Source organism: Staurois parvus, unplaced genomic scaffold (genome assembly GCF_062004578.1).
Source record: "Staurois parvus isolate SC_StPar_1 unplaced genomic scaffold, SC_StPar_1.0 ptg001302l, whole genome shotgun sequence".
In the NCBI taxonomy this organism is placed as follows: domain Eukaryota; kingdom Metazoa; phylum Chordata; class Amphibia; order Anura; family Ranidae; genus Staurois; species Staurois parvus.
The window spans coordinates 328,219-342,535 of NW_028319098.1; the positions used below are offsets into that span (position 1 = coordinate 328,219).

General features: G+C 41.6%; 1 protein-coding gene and 1 long non-coding RNA gene across 2 annotated transcripts in view; one reads left to right on the top strand and one right to left on the bottom strand.

The window, feature by feature from the left end:
* Positions 1–14,317, bottom strand: part of LOC149437142 (uncharacterized) — a 470,898-nt gene that overhangs the window by 91,527 nt on the left and 365,054 nt on the right. The window lies entirely within an intron of this gene.
* Positions 10,653–13,579, top strand: LOC149437143 (hemoglobin subunit alpha-3-like). The gene is made up of 3 exons (XM_089660980.1): positions 10,653–10,812; positions 12,236–12,440; positions 13,275–13,579. Exons 1-3 carry the CDS (start codon positions 10,718–10,720, stop codon positions 13,401–13,403), a joined length of 429 nt encoding a protein of 142 aa, XP_089517106.1. The 5' UTR covers positions 10,653–10,717; the 3' UTR covers positions 13,404–13,579.

Genomic DNA, 14,317 nt, shown 5'->3' on the forward strand with positions numbered 1-14,317 from the left:
GCTGGTGTGTTCCATTTTTTGTCATAGGGTGCTGGCAGATTACGGGCCTCCCATAGCTGCTGCCAGGCCCCTAATCTGCCATGGGCCCCTATACCGCCTCCTCATGCTGCTGCCAAGTCCAGAGTCTCTCATGGGTCCCTGTACGGCCTCCCATTGCTGCTGTCTCCATCGCCACACTCTGCCATGTGCCACTTTCAGGTCTCACACACTGCTGGTGTGTAGAATTTTTTGACATAGGGTGCTGGCAGATTACGGGCCTCCCATAGCTGCTGCCAGGCCCCTAATCTGCCATAGGCCCCTATATACCGCCTCCTCATGCTGCTGCCAGGTCCAGAGTGTGTCATGGGTCCCTGTACGGCCTCCCATTGCTGCTGTCTCCATCGCCACACTCTGCCATGTGCCACTTTCAGGTCTCCTCACACTGCTGGTGGGTTCCATTTTTTGTCATAGGGTGCTGGCAGATTACGGGCCTCCCATAGCTGCTGCCAGGCCCGTAATCTGTCATGGGCCCCTGTTGTCGCTTGTTGGCATATTCCGCTCGTTCAGATGCTCCTTCTCCTGCTACTCCTCTTCACGGATTCCGTCAGCAGTCTTTCTTGGAATCCGTTTCCAAGAGACAACAGTTTGCGAGCACGCACCAGACGGTGCAGAAACTGAACGTCCTCCTGTCCAAGTTGCTGCTGCCAGGCTCGTAATCTGTCATGCGCCCCTGTACCGCCTCCTCATGCTGCTGCCAGGTCCAGAGTGTGTCATGGGCCCCCGTACCGACTCCAAATGCTGCTGCCAGGCCCGTAATCTGTCATGGGCCCCTGTACCGCCTCCCCATGCTGCTGCCACGTCCAGATTGTGTCATGGGTCCCTGTACGGCCTCCCATTGCTGCTGCCAGGCCTGTAATCTGCCATGGGCCCCCGTACCGACTCCTCATGCTGCTGCCAGGCCCGTAATCTGCCATGGGCCCCTGTACCGCCTCCTCATGCTGCTGCCAGGTCCAGAGTGTGTCATGGGTCCCTGTACGGCCTCCCATTGCTGCTGTCTCTATCGCCACACTCTGCCATGTGCCACTTTCAGGTCTCCTCACACTGCTGGTGGTTTCCATTTTTGTCATAGGGTGCTGTATGGCCTCCCATTGCTGCTGCCTCCACCGCCACACTGTGGCTCCACACTCTGGTTTTGGCCCCGTGACTGGCCAAATGAGTGAAGTGTGCGGTGATTCTAAGATCGACGGCACTCATCTGCATGTCATACTGCCTGACAGTATTATTTCTCTTCCCCAGCAGACTCCAAGGGCATTTAAATTAAAGGTACAGTGTTCAGCACTAATATTAAGTCTCTCTGAAGCCTAGAAACACCCTTTTTTAAGTTAAATTCACAGCGAATATATTCGACTCGAATCGAAATTTTTCTACGAATTCGCCGAATCAGTCGAATCGAATTTTTGAATACTTCGCTCATCTCTAGCCCTGACGCTTAAGAGTGAATAGTTTCAGCTCCTGGGCTTAGAGTTAGCTGTCAGCTACCACTCACAGTCATCAATTCCAGCCTACATGCTGTCCGGAAGCCACTGCACTGAGTCCAGGTGCATTTTTAAATTGGCACTGGGACAAATAACTGCTACCCCTGTGCTGTTTTAAATGGTGGTTAAAAATGGGCTTTTGGCAAATGGGCTTCCTCTTCGCTTGAATACTTGGGCATTCACCTGACCCCCACCTATGACTCTTGTTTGCTGCAAACTATTTTCCATTGCTTCACTCCGTGTCCTCTCTTATGCGTTCTCAGCAATTCCCGTTCCTGTCTTAGATAAGACGGGTTAATTCGGTGAAAATGGCTATCCTGCTGAAATTGTTATTATTTTCGCACCCTCCCAGTGTGGGTTCCCTCTTATTTCTTCCAGTTGATTCAGGCAAGGATTATGCGATTTATCTGGGCTGACAGGCACCCCAGAGTCTCCAGAAATATGCTTTTTGTTCATAGACTGCAGGGAGGCTTGAGGGTGCCTAATGTAGCTAAGTATTATCAGGCAAGCCAGATTGCCCCACTGTCTATGTTGCACATTTCCTCTGATATTCCCCTCTGGGTTCTTTTGGAACTACCCAATTGTGCCCCTATTGCAACATCGATACTTCTATGGCTCCCCCCTGCTCTACGCCCGATAAAATTGAGCCCTATTTTTCATCATGGCCTGTACTATGGGATTCAGTTCGCTATTCTAGTGGCTTGATGTCACTCTTTCTACCCCTGCTTCCAATCACTAATAATCCTCTCTTGCCCCCGGGTTTAGACCAACCTGGGACATTCTCTTTGTGGGTGGCCAATGGTTTTTTGCAGGTGTGACATTTCTTGACTTCTCAGCCTTTCCCCATCTGGAATTCTCTTTGGGAATCACGGGATGTTCCCCAGGCGGAATTTTTTCGTTATTTTCAATTGCAGCATTGTCTGACCTCACTGCATGGCACCTCTGCCTTCCCATATCAGAAATCTGCCTTTGAACAGCTTTGCCAAAAGCGCCCTTGTTTCTCTCCTCTATTCATCTTTGAATGGGTGCTTGACACGTACTTATCTATTGCAAGTCGCTTAATGGGAGCACGATATGGGGATGGTCGTGGATCTGGAGGTCTGGAATAAGACCTGGTCATTTATAGCTAAATGTTCATTCAACACAAACACGCTGGATGCGGTATACAAAGTACTGTTCCGTTGGTATTTGGTCCCGGCTCGTATAGCCCAGACAGACTCTACCTATAGTGATCACTGCTTTTGGGGTTTGTAGCCATCATGGAGATGTGTTACATATCTGGTGGTCATGCCCGAGACTGATTCGCTTTTGGTCACGTTTATTTGGCCTTCTTTACACTTTGCTCCATTTCTCCATAGGCTGGGAAGCCCGGTATGCTTTGCTTCATTGCCCGATACCAAGTTTGTTGGCTCTCCAGCAGAAGTTGGCCTCATATTTGTTCTTGTGAGCAACTAGAACAATTGCTCAAGCTTGGAAGAGTACATCTGTTCCTCTTCAGGGGGTGCGGGACCAGATGACCACTTTGATGCTTAATGAACAGATGTTGAGTATCCGTAATGACCCCTAACACAATTTTTTTAAAATCTGTGAGCCGTGGTTGACATATGCTTTTCCTACGCTCCCCCAGCTAGTCTGGGTTCAGGTTGTTGATCAATATTGGAGTTCCCAGATCCCTGCTGTTGGTCTTGTCTTCTTCTTTACTTACTCTTTTTTCCTCTTTTGTCTGATTTTTGTGAGGCAGCAGATATCTGCCTTTGCTTTGCTTTACTGTTAGTGCTATAACACAGTATTTTTGTATTTTATGTGTCATTGATAGCCCCTGCGTGGACGTTCCTTTTCCACTGCTGGTGCTACAGCATTGTTTCTTTTGTGTTTTATGTGCCATTGATAGCCCCTGCATGGGCATGCTTTAGTTTTCTTTGTCTAAAACGTTTAAAATTACTCATAAAAACTATTGAAATAAAAAAATGGGCTTTTGGTTATTGTGGGAGGTGTAATTTGTGGGGTTCTGTTTCTTTTGGGGTTCTATTAACTTGTATTTTACGTTAAGGTCTTTTATAAAGTATGAGCTCTAAGTCCAGCATTCACTTGTTCCTGGCTTTGCTTTTTGTTTGTGGCAGGCTGCTGCTTTGATTAAAAAAGTGCATAAAAATGCACCTAAATCATCTCACATTATATCAATCACATTCTCTGCACTCCCCCCCCGCCCCCAAATAAAAGTTAGGTATACACTGGTTAGGCCTAATATATGTTGTTAAAGTTGACTGTTGGCCAATCTTACACCGCTGCATTCTGCGTTTTCTTAATTATTGTAGGTACAGAGAAAATCTGACTGTACTCTGTGTCCCTAATACATTTCATCTGATTCTCTCACAATAAAAAAAATGTCCTGCTGCTGACCACTTTTATACTGGTGTATCATCTACATTCTCTTAATTATTGTAGGTGTAGGATACACCTGAGTCTAGTCTGTGTCTCTAAAATATTTCATCTGATTCTCCCACATTAAAAAATGTCCTGCTCCTAGCCACCTTTACACTCCTGTAATCATCTATAGTTTCTAAATCCATAATGGAAACTGCCCTGACCTGCCATGAAGGTTAAAAACCTGGAGTCTTTACAACCACTAGACCTGCCAAACCTGCTAGGGGCTCTGACCCTACCCTACTTTATTCAAAACAAAAGAAAAAGTGTGGGCTATAAATACATTTTAGTACCTCAATACCAGCATGTTATACCCACTTCCTCTACAGGCCATTTTTTCAGCTTTCAATGCTGTTGTAGTGTGACAATTATGAAACACTGCAGTTAAATGAATTTTACATATATTTTTTGAGACAGAGCTTTCTTTAGATTGTGTTTAGTGATTACTGTTTTTTTTTTTAGTATAGAAAATAAAAAAATAAACATTTTTGAGAAAAATGTTTACCCTATTATTAAAAAATAATGCCAGAATTATACTAACACATCCAAAATGACATTTGTTTGAGAAAATGGACACTCCAAGGTGATCATATTTATTTTTGGAAATTAAGAAACATGCTGGCATTGAGGCTGTTAGTTAGGGTTTACTTATGCAGGCCATAGACGGGGAGAAAAACGGCCGATTTTTCTTTTAAAAAATGAAAAATCGGTCGTTCAAGCGGCCGACGTTACCAGCAATGGTAAAAAAAATCGGCCGATTTTCATCCCGTCTACAGCCGGCAAAAAGTGTCCCTGCAGAGAGCTCTGCTATTTCTTTGACAGTTCTTTGACATTTATAGCGGTTGCAACAATGTATCTATTTGTATCCATTTAGGATACAGATGTTTTTATTCGGAAACAAATAGATACAATGTTGCAACCGCTGTAAATGTCAAGGAACTGTCAAAGAAATAGCGGAGCTCTCAGCAGGGACACTTTTTGCCGGACTGGAATTCCTCTTATTTTTCATCCCTCTTCTTCTTCTTCTTCTTCTTCATCATCATCCTCTTCTTCTTCTTCTTCTTCATCATCCTCTTCTTCTTCTTCATCATCATCCTCTTCTTCTTCTTCTTCATCATCATCCTCTTCTTCTTCTGCTTCTTCTTCTTCTTCATCATCATCATCCTCTTCTTCTTCTTCCTCTTCTTCTTCTTCATCATCATCATCCTCTTCTTCTTCTTCTGCTTCTTCTTCATCATCATCATCCTCTTCTTCTTCTTCTTCTTCTTCTTCTTCTTCATCATCCTCTTCTTCTTCCTCTTCTTCTTCTTCTTCATCATCATCCTCTTCTTCTTCATCATCCTCTTCTTCTTCTTCTTCTTCTCGATCATCATCATCCTCTTCTTCTTCTTCTGCTTCTTCTTCTTCTTCATCATCATCCTCTTCTTCTTCTTCATCATCATCATCATCCTCTTCTTCTTCTTCCTCTTATTCTTCTTCATCATCATCCTTTTCTTCTTCTTCTTCATCCTCTTCTTCTTCTTCATCATCATCATCCTCTTCTTCTTCTTCATCATCATCATCCTCCTCCTCTTCTTCTTCTTCTTCATCATCATCCTCTTCTTCTTCTTCATCATCATCCTCTTCTTCTTCTTCCTCTTCTTCTTCTTCTTCATCATCATCCTCTTCTTCTTCTTCTTCTTCTTCTTCATCATCATCCTCTTCTTCTTCTTCATCATCATCTTCTTCTTCTTCTTCTTCATTATCATCATCCTCTTCTTCTTCTTCTTCTTCATCATCATCCTCTTCTTCTTCATCATCATCCTCTTCTTCTTCATCATCATCATCATCCTCATCTTCTTCTTCATCCTCTTCTTCTTCCTCTTCCTCTTCTTCTTTTTCTTCTTTTTGTCTTCCTCTTGCAGGTCACTGCTCATGCGCAGATTTTTTTATCGCCCATCATTGCCGCAAAAATCGGGCAATCGGCAAAATCGGCCGATTTTTTTCCAACTTTACCGATAAAAAAAATCTGCCAAAATACCGAAAAACGGCCGAACAAATAGCCCACTAACGATCCAAAAATCGGCCAATTTTATTTTCGGCCGAAAAATCGGCCGATTTTCGACCCATCTATGGCCTGCATTAGTCTTTAAAAGTTGTTCACTGAAGCTAAATATAAGTCTTCTGTTAACAATGTAATAAAGTTCCACGGAGATGAAATTGCATTCAACTGAAATTGCATTACGTGCAATGGCTAGATGTGATGAACCCCAAAACCCCCAAATAATCCCATAATTTTTGCTGGTCAGTGGCTCTTTAACCACCTCAATACTGGACACTTTTACCCCCTTCCTGTCCAGAGCACTGTTCAGCTTTCAGAGCTCTCACACACTGAATGATAATTACTCAGTCATGCAACACTGTACCCAAATGACATTTTTCTCCTTTTTTCACACAAATAGAACTTTCTTTTGGTGGTATTTAATTATCAGTGGGTTTTTTTATTTTATGTGCTGTAAATTAAAAAAGACAGAAAAAAAAATTTTTTTTTTCTTTGTTTCTGTTATAAAATTTAGCAAATAAGTAATTTTTCTTCATAAATTTGGGCCAAAATGTATATTGCTTCATTGCTTTGGTAAAAATAATCTCAGTCGGTGTATATTATTTGGTCTGTGTGGAAGTTATAGAGTCTACAAGCTATGGTACCAATCATTGAAAATTGAACACACCTGATCAAACCTGATGTACTGATGGCCTATCTCATTTCTTGAGAAACTAACAAGCCAGGACAGTACAAATACCCAGCAAATGACCCCTTTTTGGAAAGTAGAAATGCCAAGGTATTTAGTAGGATGAATTGTGAGTTTTTTGAACCTGTAATTTTTTTTCCCCAATTCTTTGGAAAATTAAGAAAGTAAATAAAATGTATTTTATTTTCACACAACTGTTATATTAACAGGTTATTCCTCTCACACGGCATATGCATACTTGCAGCTTCACCCCAAAACACATTCTGCTGCTCCTCCTGAATATAGGGATACCACATGTGTAAGACTTTCCCACAGCCTAGCCACATCCAGAGGCCCAACATCCAAGTAGCACCTACAGCCATTCTGAAGGCATAAATTACGCATCTTATTTCCTGACTACCTATCAGATTTGTGAAGGTCCTGGAGCACCAGGACAATGGAATTACCCACAAAATTATCCCATTTTGGAAAGCAAACACCCCAATGTACATTCTAAGAGGCATAATGAGTCTTTTGAACATGTCATTTTTTTCCACAAGTTTTTTTTTTACACAAAGTTGTCCATTTATAAGATATTTCTAGCACATTTCATGTACAAACCAAAAATGACACCCCAAAATACATTCTGCTACTCCTCCTGAGTATGGGGATACCACATATGTAAGACATTTCCATAGCCTGGCCACATACAGAGGCCCAACATCCAAGTAGGACCTACAGGCGTTCTGGAGGAATAAATTACACATCTCAATTCCTGACTACCTATGACAATTTTGAAGGTCCTGGATCCCCAAGACAATGGAATTACCCTTGGATGCCTGCCTATCTTCTGGGAGTTCTGTGCTGCTTGTACTCGCCCACTGCGCTACTGGTGGATGCCTGCTCCTCCTCAGATCTCCTGAACCTCTTTGTTTGGACTCTCTACTCCTCAGAATCCATTGCTGACCCACTGCTTTCAATTGGCTTATACTCAGAATCTGAGTCTGACAGAGAGAATTCCCTGCTACTCTCGGCCGTCATACTCAGTATCTGGAAAGCCTCCTCGCTGGTATATAATTTTTTTTTAGACATTTTGATGTTCACTGGTACAGATGTTTATCACTGGTACAGATGTTGATTTGATACTGGCACACTAACAGATATTGAGCACTGGTAAACTGTGACAGATGTGGCTTTGACCCTGGTAGGCCGTGACAGATGTTGATCACTGGTACAGAAGTGGAGATGGTACACTGGTACACTGTAAGAGATGTGGAGCACTGGTGCAGATGTGAATTTTACACTGGTACACCATGACAGATGTGGATCAGTGGTACAGATGTGGATCACTGGTACAGATGTGGATGACCACTGGTACACCGTGATGGATGTGGATCACTGATACTGTGTGACAGATGTGGATCACAGATGTGGATCACGGGTATGGTGACAGATGTGGATCACTGGCACTGTGACAGATGTGGATCACTGGTACTGTGACAGATGTGGATCACTGGTACTGTGACAGATGTGGATCACTGGTACTGTGACAGATGTGGGTCACGGGTACGGTGACAGATGTGGATCACTGGTACTGTGACAAATGTGAATCACTGGCACTGTGACAGATGTGGATCACAGATGTGGATCACGTGTACTGTGACAGATGTGGATCAAGGGTACTGTGACAGATGTGGATCACAGATGTGAATCGTGTATACTGTGACAGATGTGGATCACGGGTACAGTGACAGATGTGGATCACTGGCACTGTGACAGATGTGGATCACAGATGTGGATCACGGGTACGGTGACAGATGTGGCTCACTGGGTACTGTGACAGATGTGGCTCACTGGCACTATGAAAGATGAGGATCACTGGCACTTTGACAGATTTGGATCACAGATGTGGATCACGGGTACTGTGACAGACGTGGCTCACAGGTATTGTGACTGATGTGGCTCACTGGCACTGTGACAGATGTTGATCACAGATGTGGATCACGGGTACGGTGACAGATGTGGATCATGGGTATGGTGAAAGATGTTACCTATAATGCTACCACCTCCTTCCTAGATTGTAAGCTCCAAAGAGCAGGGCCCTCGATCCCCTCATGTTTTGCATTGTATTGGTATTGTTCTGTCACATGTTCTGTCCCCCTTTGTAATGTACAGCGCTGAGCGACCCATTGGCGCTTTATAAATACTGTATAATAATAATAATAATCACGGGTACGGTAACAGATGTGGATCACTGGCACTGTGACAGATGTGGATCATTGGCACTGGGACAGATGTGGATCACAGATGTGGATCACTGGTACTGTGTCAGATGTGGATCACTGGTACTGTGACAGGGTGATGTGTGGGCGATGTGCTTGTATGTGCTCGCTGATCGGCTTTGCTTCTCCTCACTCACGGGCTCTGTGAGAGAAGAGGCAGAGCCATTCAACTGAATGGCGGCTTTGTTGACATCACATGACGGCTGTGATTGGACACAGCCATCATGTGATCAGAAGGGCCAATCAGAGGGCCCTTCTACCGAGCGGTTCTCGTGTTCTGAAGGACGTTCTTGAATGTCCAATCTGAACGACGAAGCTCCCACCTGGCCGTTTATTTGCAGGGGGCGAGTGGGAAGCAGTTAAACACCTCTAAAATAACCCAGAAAAGTATTGATGGTCAGTGACACTTTAACACATCCCAGATCAATTTTACAATCATCTGTGAGAACAATTGTTGGATTCTTCTAAAATGTTCCAAGGTCCCCGAAGTCCCAAGGTCACTGTTCCTGTCTCCTCATTTGCAGGTGTCTCGTTAGCTAGCTGTGTGCTAAGGAGACACTGGTATCTGTGTGCACTCCCTCAGTCAATTTAGTTAGGATCTTCATCAGGTTCATGATTTCTCCTTTTTCTTATCAGGTGAATAGGCATGGACCTTCCACCTGCCATTCCAAACTCATTTATGCTTTTTTTTTTTTGCGGTGGTTGACCATACATTGATTAATACAATTGTCCAATATAACAATCTTATATAACAATTTTTTGCTGAAAGATCTTTCAGAAATGCATTGTGGTATAATGATTTTTAGTGAGCAAAGTCAACAATGTTTGTGCAGTGTGTGTTATAATTGGTTATGATATTCAACTCCTTGGGCTGCTAAAGTGGAGAGAGGACTGAACACTTAAGTGGACTGGACAGCTAAGAAATGCAAAACAATGTGCTGAATATACTGAAAGTCAGTTGCTTGTATCAGTTATCTGCACTATTGGTAATTCAATAACCTTAATACTGTACAGCCCAGTCCAGTGGTGGTACATGCATATAGTGCACAATCACACAGAACCTGGGTACACTCAAAGTTATTAGTCCATAGTTCATTGTGTATGGACATTCACAAAGCTGATCAGGAGAATGTATACAAATAGCATTTTTTTACCACCATCAGACTTCAGTAGAACCCAGTCTATTGCATAAATGCTCCTGTTATGCCCTGTGAGTGCCAACTCCTAGTGGACATGCATTATTGTCTAACAAAAGTTCCTTACGAGAAAGAAAATATTGTTGCTCTTTTGAAATAATAATTTATGGTATAAAATTATGTGAGGTGCAATTATGAGAGTGTAGAAATATTTGGACTTTTTTATGTTAAAACTATACTTGACTGGTATTCTTGACCACCAGAAGGGTAGGAAAGACATACAACATTAATTAAAACAATCAAAACTATCTTTATCAATTTGGAAATGCTACCTAATTAAGTACATTAGAAAATATGTGTAATGCTCTAAATTGCAATGATCAGCAATAGCTCAGAAAACACAAAAGGAGTGTATATGCTTTGTAATCAGCATATAGTGATAAGATGCTCACCCTGTATCAGCAAATGCAGCATGTATGGTTGAGAAGATAAGTCAGCTCTAAAGGGTGGTATGCAGTTTTCAGCCAATAGGAATGCAGCTTGACCATTGTGAATGGTATCCTAATGCTATAAAAACAGGCAAGATTTTCAGTTGAACATGGACATTTCTTGAGCTGATCTCAGGCTTACTGTACCAACTCCCGATCATCACAATGAGTCTCTCTTCTAGTGAGAAGGCTGCCGTGGTTTCCTTGGTTGGCAAGGTTGCCCCTCAGGCCGGTGCTCTGGGTGCTGAGGCTTTGAGCAGGTACGTTTCTTTTATTCTTGGTTATTTTTTGTATGGATGATTTCTGTGTGTGCAATTTCAACTGGATGTGTAATGTAACAGCACAGGAATTCCTAGATTAATGTAACAAGTTAAACTGACAAACGTTTAACCATTACATCAGTTCTGATTCATATGTATAGTCTTTTTAAAAAGCTGAGATACCATTAATGAAATTTCTAACCTGTCCCCGCTCTAGAAAAATAAAAATAGCCTTTTTGTACGCTATTTTTCTCAAAGTTAAATGAAAATAAGAGATAGATGTAAGTAAATTAGTGATTTCTACTACTGATATATTATGTATTACGCATTAAACAGCATTCATCTGTAAATAGTTTCCATCAAGCCATGAAACAAGGAGATCATTTTGTTTCAGATCCGTTTCTTAAAGGACAGCAAGGAGGTAGTAAAGTCTCTGGAAAAAGAGCATACTGGCATATTATTACAGACTTTCCTGTAAAGCGAATACCTGCAGTGGCCAGGGGCGTATTTGCAGTGAGGCAAACAAGGCGTTTGTCTAGAACGGCACTTTTCAAGGGGGTGGCGCAGCGGCAGCGCTGCCCCCCTTTCCCATGGAAGGGACACATCCTTGGGAAAGGGACAGAGGCTTCACTGACACCAATGATGGGGCACTATTCCTTCCACTGACACCAATGATGGAGCACTATTCCTCCCACTGACACCAATGATGGAGAACTATTCCTCTCACTGACACCAATGATGAGGCAGTTTTCCTCTCACTGACACCAATGTTGGGGCACTTTTCCTCCCACTGACACCAATGATAGGACACTATTCCTCCCACTAACACCAATGATGTGGCACTATTCCTCCCACTGACACCAATGATGGGGCACTATTCCTCCCACACTGACACTAATGATGGGGCACCATGACAGGGCTTCTATCTTCATCTGGTCTTCTTCAGGCTTTGTGTTCTCCGGTCATTTGAATGTCTGGGCCATTATGATGTCACTACTATGCATGCGTACAGAAGTCACAGTTGTGGCACAGTGCTTTAAATGGACGGCACACTCAAGTGTGCCATCCATTCAGAGCACAAGGTGCATGAGCTGGTAACACTACAAGAGTGAATGTCTCCTAAACAATGCACATTTAAGAGAAATTCACTGTACCTAGGCATTATTATAGGCTTACTTTTAGGTACATGTGAGAAAGTGGACTTTACTACCACTTTAACACAGTTGCCAGTGTCTATGCAAACAGTAAGGGAAGGAAAGATTTGTGTACTAAATACTTACAGGTTAACAGATAATTTGTTATTTCTACAATATACCATATTATCCATAGAAGCATAATAACTTGTCAGAAATATATATACTGCATATTTATGTCACATCATTTTATAGGTATTAATATCTATTTTTCTTTCATTTTCTTTAAGGCTTTTCCTAAGCTTTCCCCAAACCAAAACTTATTTCCCCCACTTTGACCTGTCCCCTGGCTCTGCTGACCTCAACACACATGGTGCCAAGATCATTAATGCTCTTGCAGGTGCAGCCAAAAGCCTAGATGACCTTGCTGGCAACCTGTCCGCCCTCAGTGACCTGCACGCATACAACCTAAGAGTGGATCCAGGAAACTTTGCTGTAAGTACTACTGAATATTCCTATACAAAAATAAGATAACTTGATTCCAATGGACTAAATGCATTAGGTTTCAATGTGTTTGCAGCATTAGATAGTATTGAAACTTGTGTAGGTCTCAGTTTTGATGCTAATATTTTAATGGCCATGCTTTAAGTGGCAAATAGACTGAGAATGCGATGACAGCTTTTTTGTAGGGATGTTGTCATGACATAAATATAGATGCTGTTATTGCTGACCTCTTTAAAAATATTAGCTCCTAGCCAGTCATGATTATTCCCTGCATTCAAGGTTTCTGAGTCGTCAATAAAATGTGAATCCAAAACTGTTTTGGGTCACTAAGTTTTAATGTGTTGAAACCAGAGAATACACATAATAGCCAGGTAAGGTGTGGTAGTATTGCGTCCCTTGATTTGGAGAAGAACACATTTCAATGGGTACTTTCGTTAGATACCTTTTGAGTGAAGCAGTTTGCTCTCTAACCTTTAAAAGTAAGTTAAATTAAAGAATAATTCCAGTTTTCTCCACTTTTCTGGAAACGTCTATTAGACCTAATATTAAGAATTAAACAACAGTAAACAATCTGAGTCTTAGTTTTTTTCTGAAAGAGAAAGCCTAATTGGTTTCTACAAGCATTCTTTTCATTAAGCTTTTCTATGTAAAATTAATTTAGAAGTACCTTTATGAAAAAAAGTAAGTTAGAAAAAAGTGTAAACATCGCATCCCAGGCAAGCTAATATTCTTGATTTACAGCAGTTTGAACATTACTGTCCTTATTAAATATTACAGGTGTGTTTATGTACACAAAAATAATACATCTTCTATTTCTCTTTACAGCTGCTGTCTTACACTATCCAGGTGGTCTTGGCTGTTCACTTCCCTAGTGACTTCACTGCTGATGTTCAGGCTGCCTGGGACAAATTCCTTGCTCTGGTTTCTGCCGTCCTCACCTCCAAGTACAGATAAATCCATTGCATAACAGGCTACATCAGTAATTAAAGCAAGTAAAACATTGTGCAATGGGGAGTTTGGGCCCATTTCTTTTACAACATAGTTGCAATGGATTTTGAAGAGTACTTGTGTATATTGTCCATCAAATATATATCTGGTGTACCCTTAAATAAAGGCCAACATTCTTTTCATTTCCGTCTCAACTGTTTCATTATTATTTTTTGTTCTTTGATGGTTTGATATCATTACAATATCAATGTAATCAATTGCTGTGTTCCTTTTTAAAAAAACAAATCAGGTTATGGGTTTATTAAAAAAAAACATAACCTCTGTCTAATCTGAGTGAACATGGGTTTACAGTACTGGTATTAATTTGATTCTGTTTAAGTCCTAACACCTCCAAAAGTGCTCAATTCTCCAGTCTCTATGTTTTAAATTAATAAAAGTTCACGTATAGCCAAAAATTATTTTCTTCTTGTTTTTGGATACAGTAGTGAAGGGTTAAAACACTTTTCAATTTTTGTTGCTGTCTGTGTCAACAGTAGGTAGAGTTCCCCTCTATTTGTCCTGATAACCATTATAAGCAGGACAGAAAGTAATGGGAAATCCAAACTTTTAAAGATTTCACCAGAGAAGAGGTGATGAAAAATCTTCCAATGAGGACACTTGCTCTGGTCACAGTTATCCTAAATGGGAGTTCTCCTTTGCTTGGAGAGGTTTTCTGAGACAGGTAATTAAATTAAATCTCCTCAATAGGATTCAGACATCAAAAAGGCAATATTTACTACAAAAATGAAAAATGGCTATACATACACTTTAATTGTAAAGTAGGCTGTATAAAAGTGTATACAACTCCCCCTTGACTTAGTGAAAGCCTAAAATGAAAATTATAACAATCCACATCCACATATATAAATTAAATCATATAA